Source organism: Micromys minutus (genome assembly GCF_963924665.1).
Source record: "Micromys minutus genome assembly, chromosome: 25".
NCBI lineage: Eukaryota > Metazoa > Chordata > Mammalia > Rodentia > Muridae > Micromys > Micromys minutus.
In genome coordinates, this window is record NC_137960.1 from 25,193,182 (window position 1) to 25,209,302 (window position 16,121).

Genomic DNA, 16,121 nt, shown 5'->3' on the forward strand with positions numbered 1-16,121 from the left:
AATAAACTGGGTATGGTATACCTCTAGTTCTAGATCCTTGGGGAGCTAAAGCCAAAAGATTTTTGCTTGACGCCAATCTGTGCAACATAGTGAAATGTGACTCAGAAACATACATACATAAAAAGATAAATTTTTAAAAATTCATTTAAAATACTTGGTCACTATAATATATTTATTTATAGTCCTCTGGTAATCGTAAACAGAATGACCAGATCATTGTATTCACTAATTTTGAATACTGTTTAATACACATTAATAAATGTAATGTAGAAAAAGATTTGATCATTATAGATCTGAACAGAATTTACTACTTGAGAGTGAAAAAGCTTACTTAAGAACTATTTAAAACACCCCACTGTTATAGTTGGTAAATTAACAGTAGGAGTAAAATAACTCGAACGTATAACAATCAAAAATAAGCCTTTGCTATTGCCTCTTTATCCATTGGCTACCATATCTGTGACAGATTTCTCAGTATGTTAGCGAGTATCCCTGTGGTTCAGAGTGTGTAATGCAAGCATTTCTTCCTCGGTTATCTGTATATAATAATCGTAGCCACTGATCAGAAGTGACATCGTGCTCTTTGCTATTTCACTGTGCTCTCTTTTACCTTTCAATGGACAAGCACTGACTGTGTGTCAGGAATCAAAGCCAGCATGTGCTTTTCTTTCTCTGACTAGTGGAAAATGAAAGCCACTGTGACTTCGTAAAGCTTCGGGAGATGCTTATCTGCACAAACATGGAGGATCTGCGGGAGCAGACGCATGTGAGACACTATGAGCTGTACAGGCGCTGCAAACTGCAGGAGATGGGCTTTGTGGACATAGGCCCAGAGAACAAGCCCCTCAGGTAAGGGAAGCCTTTGGAGGAAGGCAGGACTGGAGGAAGTTAGGAGGGATTACCCTTTCTTAAGCTCTATAGTGATGAGAACATATTTTTAGAAATCTAACTGAATTTGATTCCTTGACTTCATCAATAAACTAAGATTCTTTGCTTCTGAAGATTATGCCTGACTATAAAGGAGCTAAGAAGTAAACAGTTCTTTTACACAGCTGCTTGGGAAACTGTTCCGTGAAACTTGTAAGTTCAAGGTCTGCCTGAACTGTACAATCTGATCAGGGCCAACTTGGGCAATATGGTAACATCTTGTCTCAAAGAGCAAAAAAGAGGTAGGATGTGGCAAAGCAGCAGTTGGTGTTCCCAGATGAGAGTGCCAGCATGTATGAAGTCCCAAAAAGCGGGAACAAAGTAATTGGAATGTGCAGGTTTAGCATATGAATAACTAAAGGAAACACTTCAGTTCTTGTTGTATCTTGTTTTTTTTTTGGGGGGGGGTGCCTAGAAGCAGATAAAAGTATAATTATTGCACAAGTCAAATTACCCAAGTCTTCCTCAGTTGTCCCTTTTCTGAAAAGACATTTGGTGTAACAGAAGCTTAGCCAAGTGTGTAATACCCTTTCCTTGTAAAGAATCTTAGTTCAAATTGTTTTTCGTCGTTGCAAGAATTTTAGATCTAAAGACCTTGATAGACCTAAAGACTAGACCATTCAATGTTGCTCTGAATTTTTTTGGTAACTTTATATGGTGCCAAATGATGTCCCTGAAATTTTTAAATGAACACATATACATATAGAATTCTAATTCCTTATGAACTTAATCTGATTTGATAAAGAACTCTAGAACAGTTCTGATGGGTAAAGCATTTAATCTTTAGGATCAACACTATTTTGAATTTTTATGAGACGTGAGGATTCCTTTTCCACTCCACTTTTGGCATTTGTCAGTTACTCTGGCTGTTAACAAGTGTCACAGAGAAAACACAACAAGAAGGCACTAGAGAGTATTCATTCAGTCATTGTTTAAATTGCTGTTGACCTTGTGGAAGATTTCATCATTGATGAAATTAAATTTTAAATTTTATTAATGGCTTAAGCATAAAAAATTAAGAGTTTAATATGTTTAATCCCTCTCTATCAAATTAATTCTATATATCAATAGTTCTGATGAGCTGATGATTTTCTGATCATACTATATTTTTACAGAAGATTAAGCATTTCAAGTTGGCTTCCCCAGTGTTTCCAAGAGGAGGTTTTGCCTCTTATTTCTTCAAAGTCCCAGGGACAATTCAGAGGTCCCTGTCTATACTGAGAAGGCAGAGATTCCAAGTCAAACAGGACAGCTATGAAGTGTCTCCAAGAAGAGGATCCGGGTTGCCTGATCGGTTCATCATCAGTCACCTGTAGATAACGCAGAGTCAGAATTCCCAGAAATGGGGTCTAGCAGTCTACATTTAAAATGTTTGTTCATTCAAAAACTCAAAAAGCATAATCCTGTGAATGTTGCCTCTGGGTATTTGAGGCAGTCATGTAGTACGTAGGGTATTTTGCACAATGATGTACTTTGTTCTTAATTTGAATGTTCTTACAGATGTTTAGGACATTATCTTAGAAAACATGATGTGTATAACTTAACTCTCAGCCATGATAGCTATTATGCAACATTTCTTACTGTTTTTCTTCAGCTTATCAAATATTAATAAAATTTCTTAATTAAAAATATGAATTTTAAAACTAGGTATATTTAATGTCTTTTTAAACACAATGGAAATTTCTTACTGACATAAGAGGAAAGTGAATTTGTATTCTCTGTTAAATCTTGGGATATTCATACAGTAAGCTAAAATGGAAGGGCTTGGCATTTCTTATGTATTTGAAGGTTTATTGTTGTAGCTTTGGAATTTTACAAGTAGACAAAGAGATCTATTCATAAAATTCCAGGACAGTCTCTGCTTGGCTAGAATTGTCTCTATGTATGAGAAGTGTTTGTCTCTAAAGAAACCACGAAGAAGAAATTAGAATCTAGATAGCTTTGCTGGATAGACAGGTAACAAAGATGACCAAGAACCCTATACCTGTTTTTAGTATTTGAATCTATTAAGAAAGAGGGGAGACAGGATCTACATGCTCTGGAGGCACTTTGGAAGATCAGTACAAGGAGGAGAAGGGAAAGCCTTTGTGGAGGAAGCCACATTTGCACTTGGTCTCCAGAGAAAGAGGAAAAGCAGAACAGAATCTCCAGAGACATCAGAAACTAAAGAAAACTCAAAATGGAAGGAAGGTTTTTAAGGACAATGAGTTATTTGGTTGTCTGGAACCTAAAGGGACTTGATTCATTTGTTGAGGAGTCAGTTTGGAAAAGAAGTAGAGCAGGTTGCACTTTCCTGCCTTTTTAAAAGAGGGTCTGGTCTTATTCTACAGGAGCTGCAACCATAAAGATAAGGAGCTTGGTGGTTTGGGTGGAAAGTGTAGTAACCAGAAGAACACAGCAGGTAGTGAACTAGAAGGAAAACATTGCAATGGTGAAGGCAGAACATGTCAGGGGCATATGGATGATGGTACCTGTGGCAGTGGAAGGAGGACTGGATTTAGGTGATGTCAGCTTCACAAATAGAGCTAACCTGCATCAGTGCTCAGAGATAAGCAGAGGGATAAGTCATGTGACTTCATCACTTCAGCAAGTAGCTGGTTGATGCCATTTAACAGAGATTGAAAAAGGAACATGTTTGGGATGAAACAAGTACCTGTGAAGGACTCTCTCGGTCTTAGTTTGCTTTATTAACTGAAGCACTGAAAGCCTTTCATCTGATGCTGCAGGCAGTGGCATGTTTGGGGTCCTCAGAAATGATGGTACAAGATAAAATAAGGCCTAATGGGAGGCACGGACAGGCTTGTCAAACTGTTACGTCTTTTTAACATGAGAATAACACAAATATTTTGCAAGCTATACTATTTTATAAAACAAATAACTTTAAAAAATAATAACACAAATAACTTTTTCAGTCTTCAAGAGACTTATGAAGCTAAAAGACACGAATTCTATGGTGAACGTCAGAGGAAGGAAGAGCAGATGAAGCAGATGTTTGTGCAGCGAGTAAAGGAGAAAGAAGCCATATTAAAAGAAGCTGAAAGAGAGGTGAATGCAGTTCCGTTTGCTATTTGTATTTATTTTTTTGGATGCTCTATGAAATTGGAAGGTTAATCTTAAGATTGTAATTGTTTTTAAAAACTATAGCACATAGTCTTTAAATATGGATTTTAAAGAAATTATAACATAAAATCCAATAAAGCCTTTAGTCTTTGGAACATTCTTCCATTAGAAACAGCTTAGCAAAGACTTATAATTATTAGGTCAGCAATATAACCAGAAACATTTTAACTGTGGCTTACACAATGTTTCTGTTGTTAAAATTCCTTCAGTAGTGGAGACTAAGCAGTGTCTGTCTCTTCTCCCAAGGTTCCAACAACAAACTGAGGGACAGTTTTGCCAGAATTCACTTTGGGTAGCTAGTAGATTTATTGGGATTACTTACAGAGCATAGGTGAGAGGTTACTTAGGGATTTGGGGGTGCTTTTCTCCAAACTGGCCACACCTGGAAAGTCTTATGGAGCAGTGATGAAGGCTTCCCTTGCAGCAGCATAGTTGGAGCCCTGGCTGCTCTCCATGAGCAGAGTTGCCAGGGTGGATACTTAGGGGAAAATCTGGTGCCCTCCTCAGAACTTCTATGCAGGGATGTGAATCATTAACCAGCCCAGCTGGGATTTTCTATGCAAGGGGCTGCAGTTGAACTCCTTAAGATGGTGTTGTTTGGCTCAGAGGACAGTCACCCCTGGCAGTTGTTGTTTCCAGTAATTTTTTTCTTTTTTCTTCCATCCTTCCATCCTTCCTTCCTCCCTCCCTCCCTCCCTCCCTCCCTCCCTCCCTCCCTTCCTTCCTTCCTTCCTTCCTTCCTTCCTTCCTTCCTTCCTCCTTCATTTCTTTCTTCCATAGAATAGGCTACTGTGAAAGCTAGGAAGTAGCATTCTTTACATTTCATGCATACCTTATGAATGGATTTAGAGAATCATGAGAGTTGCTCTGGCATAAGAAAATACTAGTAAATTTCCTTTGAGTTTTTCCTTCTCATTCTTCAGTCAGTAATTTCAGTTTTGAGTTGGTTCCTCTGTTTTTCTATGTGTGTAAATGCCCTGTGCAAATGTGTACACATACATGTATGTATACCAGAGATACATACACACAACTTTACATAGTCCACCTTGTTTTTTGTTTACTTGTTTTCTTTGAGATAGGATCACTCACTGGCAGGAGCTTACTAACTGCTGAACCCCTGTCTCCACTGCCAACTGCTGGGCATTGACTCAGGTCCTATGCATTCACAGCAGACACTGTACTGATTGGTATATATGCAGCCTCTTGTGAAATGAATTGTCAGAAATAGACACATTGATGTGCTTCCACAGTGTCAGCATTTATTGAGTAACATGTTCGGAAGTAATGTCAGCTGACGTAACTTTTATTGACTAGAGTGCTAAGTACTCCCAATTTCCCTTACTATTTGGCTATTGGCAATCATAGGATCTTTTATCCCAACTGCAATTGCTAGTAGTAACTCTCAGATCACTTACTACAGTGCATACAGTAATGCGTATAGGTGGGAGAATATGTGCAGGCTAGAGAAGGGCTACCAAGAGATACTACAGGTTCAACGATGGAGTCCTGGAGGTAGTCACTGCAGGGTTAGATAAGGCATTGGAGAACACAGAAGCTGCTTAAGGTAGGCAGAGCCTAGGTGTCACAGGCCCCTTAAGGATAGGCACTTAACTGTTGTAGATGTTTACCAAAGACAGAATGCAGACTAGAAATCTGTGAGCTGGATCGAGCAGTGAGTGCTGTCAAGTGAAGGCATCTTCAGTCCCTTGACACACCCACTATGAGGTCAGTAGGGCCATCAGCAGCACAGAGTCCAAGTCAACTCTGTTGTTCTTGGATGTTTGATACAGTTTCTTTTTGTTTTGTTTCATAATATGGCCCATGTGTTCCCATTCTACTTTGATAATTTGTAGGTTGTTTTGGTCACTTTTTGTTGCTGTGATAAAATAATGTGGTCAAGGCAGTTATGTAAGGTACCGCTTATTTGGGTTATGGTTTCAGAGTGGACCTTCATAGTGAGTGGTAAAGGAGGCATGCTAAGAGATCACATCCTTAATGCAAGCACAAAGCAGAATGAACTGGAAGTTATGTAAAGCTATGAAGTGTCAAAATCCTCAGTGGCATACTTCCTCCAGCAAGGCTACACTTCCTAAAGGTTCCTTAACCTCCCCAAAGAGCACCACCAACTGGTGACCAAATGTTTAGATATGTCTGTGGTGACATTTCTCCTCCAGACCACCACAGGTCATGACTTTATGCATACATGAGTTATCAGGCTATGCCTCGTTGATATAGGCTGATACTTTTGTTCAGAGGGCACCTCCAGAGGAAGTCCAGATTCTTGTGCTTCCTAACAAGACGACGAGCAGGCAGATGCAGCAGAATAGACAGTCCATGTCCAGGAATCCTAGTTGGGGCTGATAGAACTGTTTTATTGTTTCTGGTTATACTTTCCTGTTGTGTGTTCATGGCCATGTAGGTGGCCAAAATTTAACCCTTTTTACTGCTAAGGTCAGTCAAGACTCTGAGAGTTACTCTTGGGAACTTGGCTTTTGTAATTTTTCCTCTACCTGTTGAATCATAAGAACAGGTCAGAGTCTTGCTGACCGTGTCTCACTTCCCAACAATTCTCTTTTTGCAGGGTGTGACTGGTTAGAGTCCAGTCCCTAGGCTCTTCTTATCCTCTTTGATCAAAAAGACAGGGACTTATCAGAGCATTGGGGCTCTTTTCAGGGGGTCCTTTGCCCCCTAAGGTCTTGGTTGAACTTGAGCAATTAGTTGTGCTTTCAGCCTCTCATCCTGGTTGGTTCAGGCCTCCACGCTATGGTTTCTGACAGCCCAGAGGATGGTCCATCCCTCTTACAGAGAAAATGATGGATTGTAATTTAGCTGTTCTTTAACACATAAAATTTAGACAAAAGCAGATTTTTAACAAACATAGCAGAGAATATAATTCTATTGATTAAACATTTTTTCTTTAAGTCAGTTTTTCATATTACCAGGAGTCCATCAATATCCTAGGAGCATCCCTTTGATTAAAGTAGAACTTTTATATCAGTTTTGATTTTAACTTAGGAATTTTCATAAGCTTTAATTATTATACACATTCCATCTTTAAGTTTCATCTTTCATAAACCTTTATCACTTACATCCCTCTTATTTTTTTCCTGTTTATTGGTTCCTTTTTATGTCTATTAATGTCATAAAGAAAGAACAAATGGAAAATACCAGATTACATTTGTGGAATAATGTGATCTAAGGTTACCTGTCTGCAAAAGTAGTTTTTTTTCTGTTGTAAATCCTGGGCTACAGTTGCCACAGGGGTCTTGTAAAGGCTCAATTCAAAATCCCATGGAAAATAAATATACATACAACCTGGCCATTATAACATGTAAGCCATTAGACAGTTTTAAGTCTGAAAATGTCAGAGGGTGGGTCTTCAAAACCAAGCATCTCCTCTCTGGTAGCTTTTCTTTATTTCTGAATAAAAAGAACAATCAACTGTTTTTATCTCTGGTTGATATCTACTCTAATTCACAATGTATTGGACAGTGTAGCTCATTTGTTAAGTTGATTTTGAAGAGCCACTCTCTGACATTTTCAGACTTTAAACTGTCTAATGGCTTATATGTTATAACGGGGCCAGGTTGTACGTGTATTTATTATACGTCATGAAATTTGAATTGATGTCAAGCATGTAAATGTTAAAACAGACTGGGCACAGGAACAAACCCTCAGAAATGGGATCCAGTTTATAGCTTTTTGAGAAGTTGAGGTTGCCCATTAGGAGAAGAAAGCTGGTCATAAGGAACTTTTTATTTTTGTTTTATCTGCAGAGTGGATCTAGCTGTAGTATGGTATTAGAATTTAGGATGCCATTCAGAGGCCAGGTTTCTCTGTCTCCTAGTTTTTCAGAGTATCTAAAATAAGGACAAACTTACCCGAATTTTTTGGATGTATTCCGTGAATAAAAGGTACTTCTGATTCCCATAAATAAGAGGGAGGAAAATGAGTCAGTGAGGCAGGCAGCATTCAGGATGAGATGTCCTGGTGCCCTTCTGCATCCTATGCAGTCCACCTCATAGAGGAACAGCCCTCGAGGCATCCTGGGCCTCCATCTTTATGATCCAGCTCTGCTCTTGGTCCCTGAGGCTTGTTTGAGTTGACCCAGCTGGAGTCAACCATTACTACAGGTTGTTGTTTACTGCCTTAATTTTGGGACCCTGTCTCATCTAGCTTACCTCTTGTTTGGGGATTCTGGGTCAGCCCAACTGGGACCAAGTGTGAGCTTATGAGGGCTCTTCTCATTGAAACCACCACAGGGTTCTTGACATAAACTGACAATTGCTGCTTGCTATCCAGTAGTTTATCAGTGATTTTCAAACCTTTTCTTTTTCTTCTTTCTTTTCCTACATATTATCTTTATTTGGAAAATAGGTTTTTTTTTTTGTTGTTTTAGTAATTTTTTTCTGTACTTTTGTGTTCCTTATTTTTATTGAGCATGAATTTGAGAATTTTTATTAACTAGGATTTATAGATAAAATATAAGGCAAGAATAAAAAAATATTAGCAGACAGTCAAAACTTTTATTCCTGAGTCTTTGGCTTTTATGTATTTGGCTTAATTATGTAAAGGAATTCTCTTAAAATGAAAGTTCCAAGGCAGTTGGAGGCTTTTCCAGGAAGCGTGGCCATTAGCATAAGTGAGTTGGATTGGGTGGGAGAGTGCTGTCTTGCTAAGATGGAAATGACTCCTGTGTGTGTGTGTGTGTGTGTGTGTGTGTGTGTGTGTGTTTGTGTGTGTGTGTTTGTGTGTGTGTGCACGAGCACGCGAACTGCCACATAGTGTCAGTTATGGGAACTGTTTGTTTGTTTCACAGCTTCAGGCCAAATTTGAGCACCTTAAAAGAATTCATCAAGAAGAGAGAATGAAACTTGAAGAAAAGAGAAGAATGTTGGAGGAAGAATCAGTTGCTTTTGCTAAGAAGAAAGCTACCTGTGAGCTGTTCCCAAACCAGTCATTTTTGGCATCAGGTAGCAGCATTAGGAAGGACAGAGACCGAAAGAAGTAAGAGTCCTGCTACCCTGCCCTACCCCTGCCCCTGCCCCTCACCATTTGTTTCCTTACCCTGCTTGCTCTTTACCCGCTTCTGCACTGTTTGCCTTGCTACCAACACTGCAGCAGCTTCAGAGCAGAGACTCCTCAGTCTCCACTTCCCTCTCAGCAGCTAGAGTAGCAGCGCCCAGCATGTCTTAGGGCTTCAGTGTTCACCAAAATCTAGGGAAGCTTGGAATAGTGGGCCTCATAGCACATAAGTGTTAGGTAGGGCGGAGCTACTGTTGCTTCAAAGTCTTGCTCACTAGTACCACGAGTTATTTTGTATTTATGTCCTGGAAACTGCATACTAGTGGAGAATCACCGAATGAAGTGCCTTATTAATGAAACTTTAATTTTTAGGCTTATTTAAAAATAATTCTACTAATCATTGATTTTGTGAGGATTTGTTATTTTAATAAGGAAATCAGATATCAGCTGGATTTCCTGTGCTATAAAGGTAGACCTAGTGAAATTAATGATGACTGTAAAGAATGAGAGGGCACTAGAGAGATGGCTCAGAGGTTAGGAGCACTGACTGCTCTTCCAGAGGTCCCAAGTTCAATTCCCAGAAACTACATGGTGGCTCACAACCATCTGTAATGGGATCCGATGCCCTCTTCTGGTGTGTCTGAAGATAGCAACAGTGTACTCATATATATATATAATAAATAATTTTTAAAAAAAGAATGAGAGGAAGGCAGAGAGGGCCACAGTAGGGGTCGGGAATGAGTAGCAGTTGGATGAGAATCTCAAGCTCGTAGGTTTGGGATACATGTCAAAGTTACCAGCTTTTGAAAATAATCTTACTTTCTTTTTTTATAATTTCTTTTTCATTCAGTACTTTGTGTCCCTCATTTTATTCCTCCTACTTTAAAATATTTCTAGACCATTTTACTGTTTTTACTGTCAAGAAACCTGTCCTGACTTGTTGTGTTGGGAGCCCTCTGTCATAGGAGGGCTGAGCGCTACTGTGTTCCTCACAGAACAAGCTCCTGCTTCAATGAACTCAGTGCCTATATTTTGTGTCATTATTTGTTGAAAGAATCATGTATAATAGATGTATTTTGATTGAAATTTTGGACTTCAAGACACAAATTATAAATAGAATTTATTACAAGTTTTACCATGTTTTAAATTAAAAAGATGAGCTTTTTACTTTGTTTCTTTACAATAAAGTCTAGTGTAGCAAAATAAGATTCCCCAGTTTTCCATATATAATCTCCCCATTAAAGATATTCCACTCTCCTTGAGAGCCTTGCTATCGTTTACAAAATCAGAAACAAATGTAAATTGTTCTCTTTTTCTCTCTTGTATGCTAATACTTGGAATTGGGCCTGTAGCATCCTTACTGCTGAGTTGTGGCCCACACCTTGGTTTTCTTTTCTTTTTTTTTTTTTTTTTTAGTTTTCGTTTTTGACATGGAATTATATATTCTGGGGCAGCTATAGTTTATACATTTGTTATTTTAAAGGATCTAACCCAGGGCTTTATGCGTGCTTTACCAGCTGAGTAACAACATTCCATCCCCAGCCCAAGCACAAAGATCTTTAAGAGCTCAGGACTCATCCTCAGGACAGTGTTTCAAAGTCCCATGGCTAAACATACTGTGTGTGCTGTCTGTTTGCTCTTTGTATTTGTGCAGGTAATGCTTTTGATAATTTTGCTTCCTAATTTTTTATTGTTCCATTCAAAAGATTTCTTTTTTTCCAGCTCCAATTTTATGTAACACAAGAGTTCCAGAGCACAGATGGTCATCACATTCCAAAGCTATTTGTATGCATTGAGTTTTCACTCTTTTTACCTTATCAGTAACTCAGTTATTATCTAGCAAAGGCTAAAGTTATTCATATTTGTGGAAAAAATATTTTCATGTACAAGGCTGATCTATCAGCCAAAGTACATATTTCTCACACATACACTGCCATGGGAATGTTCTGTAAGTTCCTATTTTGCTGTGGAACTAGTTTCCTGCTGCTGGATGCTGTTTTACAGAGTGTTACTCTAAGTAGCAAAGGTTTATTGCCTTTGAAACACTACAGAATTCCTTCATATTATAAATATCTGATGGCTATTTTATTCTAGCGTGAACCTATTTCTTTTTCTTTTTTTGCTGTATACTAAACAGAAAACACTAGAGGCATATGCTTTGGAATGTATTAGAGTTAAAGCTAACTTTAAACTATGTAACCTTTTATGCTTCAAAGTGCCTTTTTGTGTATTGCTGTGAGATAGAAAAATATGTTTAGAAATTAAAACATACATATGAAGCTTGGTCATGATCATATTTCTTAAGATATCATATGCATTTTTTAAAATTTTGTCTTTTAGGGACTAAGAAAGTTAAAAAAAATAAAGTTGGAAATTATATTAGAACATCTGAATCTTATTAAATATATTAAAAACTTGATACTTTGTATTTCAGGCGATATTTGCATTAAGTGCCTTAATAATCCTAGAGCATTTTAATGTTTTATCTTTTCTAATGGTTATAGGTATATATATTTTTATTCTTTTGTATTTGAATATTCTGTATTCTGAATAAAATTTATACTCTTGACCAATCTATATATTTCCTAAAATGTGTTTAAATTGCTTCAATTTTTGTTTTTCATTGATACATAATTTTATCCTTTGATGCAGTAGAATGTGGGATTTCGTGACTTTTCTACCATGTGTGGTAATCAAATCAGGGTAACTGGCATAGTCATCTCTACTATTAGAATGAATTTTTTTATATCGGCCATGGTTACTATACTGTGTTGTAGAATATTAGAAAATTTTCATTCCTACACCTAAACTTTGTTTCCCCACCTCCTCTATGTCTTTTCCAGCCTCTACTAATTACTGTTCCTTTCTTGCTTTTTTAGCTTCTACATGTGGAATTTGTCTTTCTGTGTGAGACTTACATTGCTCTCTTGTCCCTCCTTGGTAATGCAGAGGATACGATTTCTGTCCTTGGACTGAATAGTACTTCACTGTGTGTGTATCTGCACTGTTTTGTCCTTTGTGTTCATCCTGACAGTCTCCTAGGCTAATTCCATAGCTAGAGTGCTGTGAATAATTCTACATTAAACAAGGGACTACGGATGTCTCTTTGATGTACTGATTTCATTTCTACTGGCTATATTCCTAGTAGTAGAACTATCAGATTATAATATAGTTATATCTCGATAATTTTTTAAGGAAATTGTTTCCATAATGATAATACTCATTTGTATTTTCAGCAATAGTGTATGAAAGTTACTTTCTGTACATCCTCACTAACCTTATTCTTTATTTATTATTATTATTATTATTATTATTATAAAATACAAATTTTCTTACTGGCATTTTTTAATGATCCCTGTTTTAACTAGAGTGAGATCTTGTGATTGAGACAATTTTCATATGCTTACTGGTCACATATTGCTTTTGAGGTCTGTGCATTTGTTTTGTTTGCCCATCTTATTGAATTTTTACTTATTTACTTTGGCCTCTGGTAAATAGTTCATTTTTGAACGTACAGAGTGCCGTCTCTGTTGAGTAAGTTCTCTTGCATCTGTTTTTTATGCTCTGTTGAGCGTTTGTGTTTGGCACAGCCCCATTTGTTCTCTTCTACTTTTGTTGCCTGTGCTTTTTGCATCTTATCTAAGCAGCCTTTGCCTGGACTACTGCCCTGAATTGATTCCCATATAATTTCTTCATGTGGTCTCCTCGTTTCAGGTTATTTTTTCATTTTTTGAGGCACCCCCACTTCAGTTATTGTTACAGAAAGCAAATGAGCAAGAAAGCAAGCACTGCCCAGAGCTGTCAGTTTTCACCCACAGGCAGACCATGTGTCCTAGCACCCTGATTAGCCAGGCCAGCCCTTAGCTGTTACAGTTTCATAGGCTCAGCAGCAGTGTGATTCTTGCACGTTTGATCTGCCTATGTGCCTGCTGGCCACAGCAGGGTTCTTGGTAGCATTTCTTTCAGAAGTGAAACTGATAAAGTTAAAGCGGCTACTTTGTAAGTGTCTGTTTTCTCACGATAAGGACAAGGCGGATTTAGCTGAGCAAGGAAAGTACAAAGGTAGAACTCACAGGTAAAGTTTTGATCCCTTACAATCCTCTGCATCAGCATATACAGTGAGTCTCTGTGGGTGCCCAGCTTCCCCAGTTGCTTGGGGAGAAAATGATTTCTCTGTGTGAGGGGTGGTTGGGCAAGCACCACAGTGGATGAGGAGGTGAGAGACTGCTCATGGGAGTCAGTTCTCCTTCCAGTGTGCTGGTCAGGCTTGGTGACAGCACCTTATCCCCTGTGCCTTCTGGCTACCCCTTCAACCATTTTTTGTTTGTTTGCCTTTTGTTTTTGAAGAGACAGTCCCTTTTCCAATGGATTTTTTGCTGCTTTTGAAAAGCAAAACAAAATAGTTATCTATAATGCCCTGAATAATTTCAGGGTTTTTATTCTGTTCCATTGATTTCTTCTTTGTTTGTTTGTTTGTTTTTTGGCCTTGTTTTGTTCTGAAGTTTTAGAGATGATTATTTGTGATGAATCTGCTTTGTGGTTTCTGCTCAAGATCGCTTTGACTATTTAGGGTCTTTGTGGTGTACTATATTATTTTTTGTGGTTCTTCTTTCAGGTATTTTTTGTATTATCCAGTGTTTTGGAGATACCCATCGAATTGTAGGTTGTGTTGTAAGATTTTAGCATTCTTCTTACAGACAGGAGAACAGGAAGGTAAAAAATTAGTAAAGTTGGGAGAGATTCAAATAAAACAAACATTCATTTTCTTACTTTCCCTGAAGAAACCTGAAAAACTTTCAATACCTAGAGCAGCATTGTTGGCTAAAAGGCAAGAAGCATCTCTGAAAAGCCCAGCCCAGTACAGGAGGGGAAATAAAAGCCGCATCACAAGATAAAATCAAGCATATGCTCAGCTGTAGGGCAAGCCTCAATATCTTGGACACAGATTATCTTCTCTGGTTATATTTTTAATAAAAAGTCAGGACACTCCTAAATAACTCAGAGCTTGGAGAAGAAAGGGGTATTATTTTGAACTGAATGATAATGTAAGTTCATAACTTAAGGGGAAGCCAAAACCATTTTTAGAGTGAGATTTATAGTCCTATCTTACTAGGGGAAGGCCAAAAAAAACTAGTTCATTTCTAGAAGAAAAATAAACTGAAGGAAAAATAATAGAAGATCAAGAATTGAGATAGAAGAAGTGAAGTTCTTGTTTTAAAAGAGTTAGGAGTCATGGGAAGAATGAACAATGAGGAAAAAAACTGTGGGTGTTCAGCTAAATGCACACAGTCATGGGTGCGCAGCTCAGTGGCAGACGCTTGCTTATGAAAAGCAGAGAACTTAGCTTAGGGGAAGCTTAGCAACCTGGGACTCAGGTGGCTTGTGCTCCACACAGCACTTAGCAGCCCGAAACCCCAACTTGCACCAAACTGCACACACTGCTCTAAGTGTTGTGTTAGAAAGCAGCAGATCACACCGGACCAACACAGTCCCACAAGAAGAGGTTAACTGAGGAAGAGCGATGCAGAGAAGAAGGGATAAGGGGGAGGGGGCAAAGAGTTGGAATTCTGTCTTTTATTTGGGCCATGCCATAATCTTGCAAGTCACCAGCACAGGTGAGGCACACAGGCAGTTGCCATGGTATCAGACTCAAGAGGGTTCTTGTTGCCTAGGGGTGATGTCATCCCTGAATTTGGAGGTGACCAAAAGCTGTTTTTAATAACTTTTTAACTCCCCTTTTCTTATCATAAAGAGAAGGAAGATGAGGGGAGGAGAAGCCAATGGTGAAGGGACAATAGGAGAGTCAGATCTCTTAAACTGCTTCCTGCTATCTAGGGGCGTCACCAATTTTGGGGTTTAGCTGACTTTCACCACCGGGGATCCACTTGATAGTTGTTCGCATCAGGCTTCTCTGTAGACAGTGGCTGGTAATCCTGTAAAAGAAACTAATTAATTGTTTGGTTAGAGAGTTTTGGGTATTTGTCTTTGAAGGAATGTGGAAACAAGATTAGTGAGGCAGGGAGCAAACAGATCAGGAAACTGAGGGAAGGTGTCACAAAGGCAGTATCCACTTCCATATAGGTTTTCAAAAATTCAAGAATCGGAAGCCTCATGTTCCCTACGATTCTGGATGGCTGATTGTAGCTGCTGGATTTTATTCCTCACTATCCCAGATTGTTTGACATAGAAATGGCATTCTTCTTAGAGAAACAGGCATAGACCACCTTCTTTAGCTGTCAGGATATCCAGTCCCTGTTGGTTCTGAAGCACCACTGCTGCCAAGGATGCGATCTGTTTCTGGATGGTGAGCATGGCTTCAGACATCTCTTGAACCGTTAATCTGGGAAGAGAACTTACTGTACAGGGCTAGGGAAGTAGTCAGCCTCGCTGTTCCAGCACCAGCACCTATAACTACTCCTGAATCCATCAGAAACAGCACAACCTGAACTGCCCTCTTATGTTGGGCAGGTATCATCTCTACAGCTGGGATTAGTAGGGGCTCATTTCCATGGATCACTCCTAGTTCAGGGAAAAGGAGCAGGAGCACCAACGTGCAGACTCCAGACCAGCTGGCAGGTAGGCGATCATGTACCTGAGTGTTCTGGACGGCAGGGCACTGTGGCAGAGATGAGGTGTCAAGGATTGTGGTTCTGTGCAGTCTAAGGAACTTAGAATTCCTACAGAATGTGTCCCAGAGGTCTTAAAACAGTCTGCCGTGCCAGGGATAGGGGAAAGATACGGGGTCCTAACAACACCAGAGCCAGGGCAGCTGATGAAAGGTGAGGTAAGGTTATTGGGCAGCATCATTGGAGAGGCTGTAAGTGACAACTGTGAGTTAGTTCCAGGGGGTACACATAGCCAGCACTTTTTAAAGCAAACAGGTCAGGTGACATTAAGGAGTTGGTTTGCCAAGATCAGGGTTTGAAGCAAAAAGCAAAATGACAAGTTAGTGCCATTTCTGAGGGGGATGTCAGTGAGGTAAGGACCTCGGAGGAGTGGTTGATTACTTACCCTGTTTTTCTGATATCTAGAGGTTGGGCAATTGAGAC

General features: G+C 39.0%; 1 protein-coding gene across 2 annotated transcripts in view; it reads left to right on the forward strand.

The window, feature by feature from the left end:
* SEPTIN10 (septin 10) overlaps positions 1-11,520 on the forward strand; it is a 48,139-nt gene extending 36,619 nt beyond the window's left edge. For both annotated transcript variants that reach the window (XM_080937661.1, XM_080937662.1), the window contains exons 7-10: positions 681-849; positions 3,840-3,972; positions 8,867-9,054; positions 10,795-11,520. In XM_080937661.1, the coding sequence (XP_080793787.1) occupies positions 681-849; positions 3,840-3,972; positions 8,867-9,054; positions 10,795-10,810 (506 nt within the window). In that variant the 3' untranslated portion in view covers positions 10,811-11,520. The remainder of the gene's footprint in view (positions 1-680; positions 850-3,839; positions 3,973-8,866; positions 9,055-10,794) is intronic.
* The last annotated feature ends 4,601 nt before the right edge of the window (positions 11,521-16,121 follow it).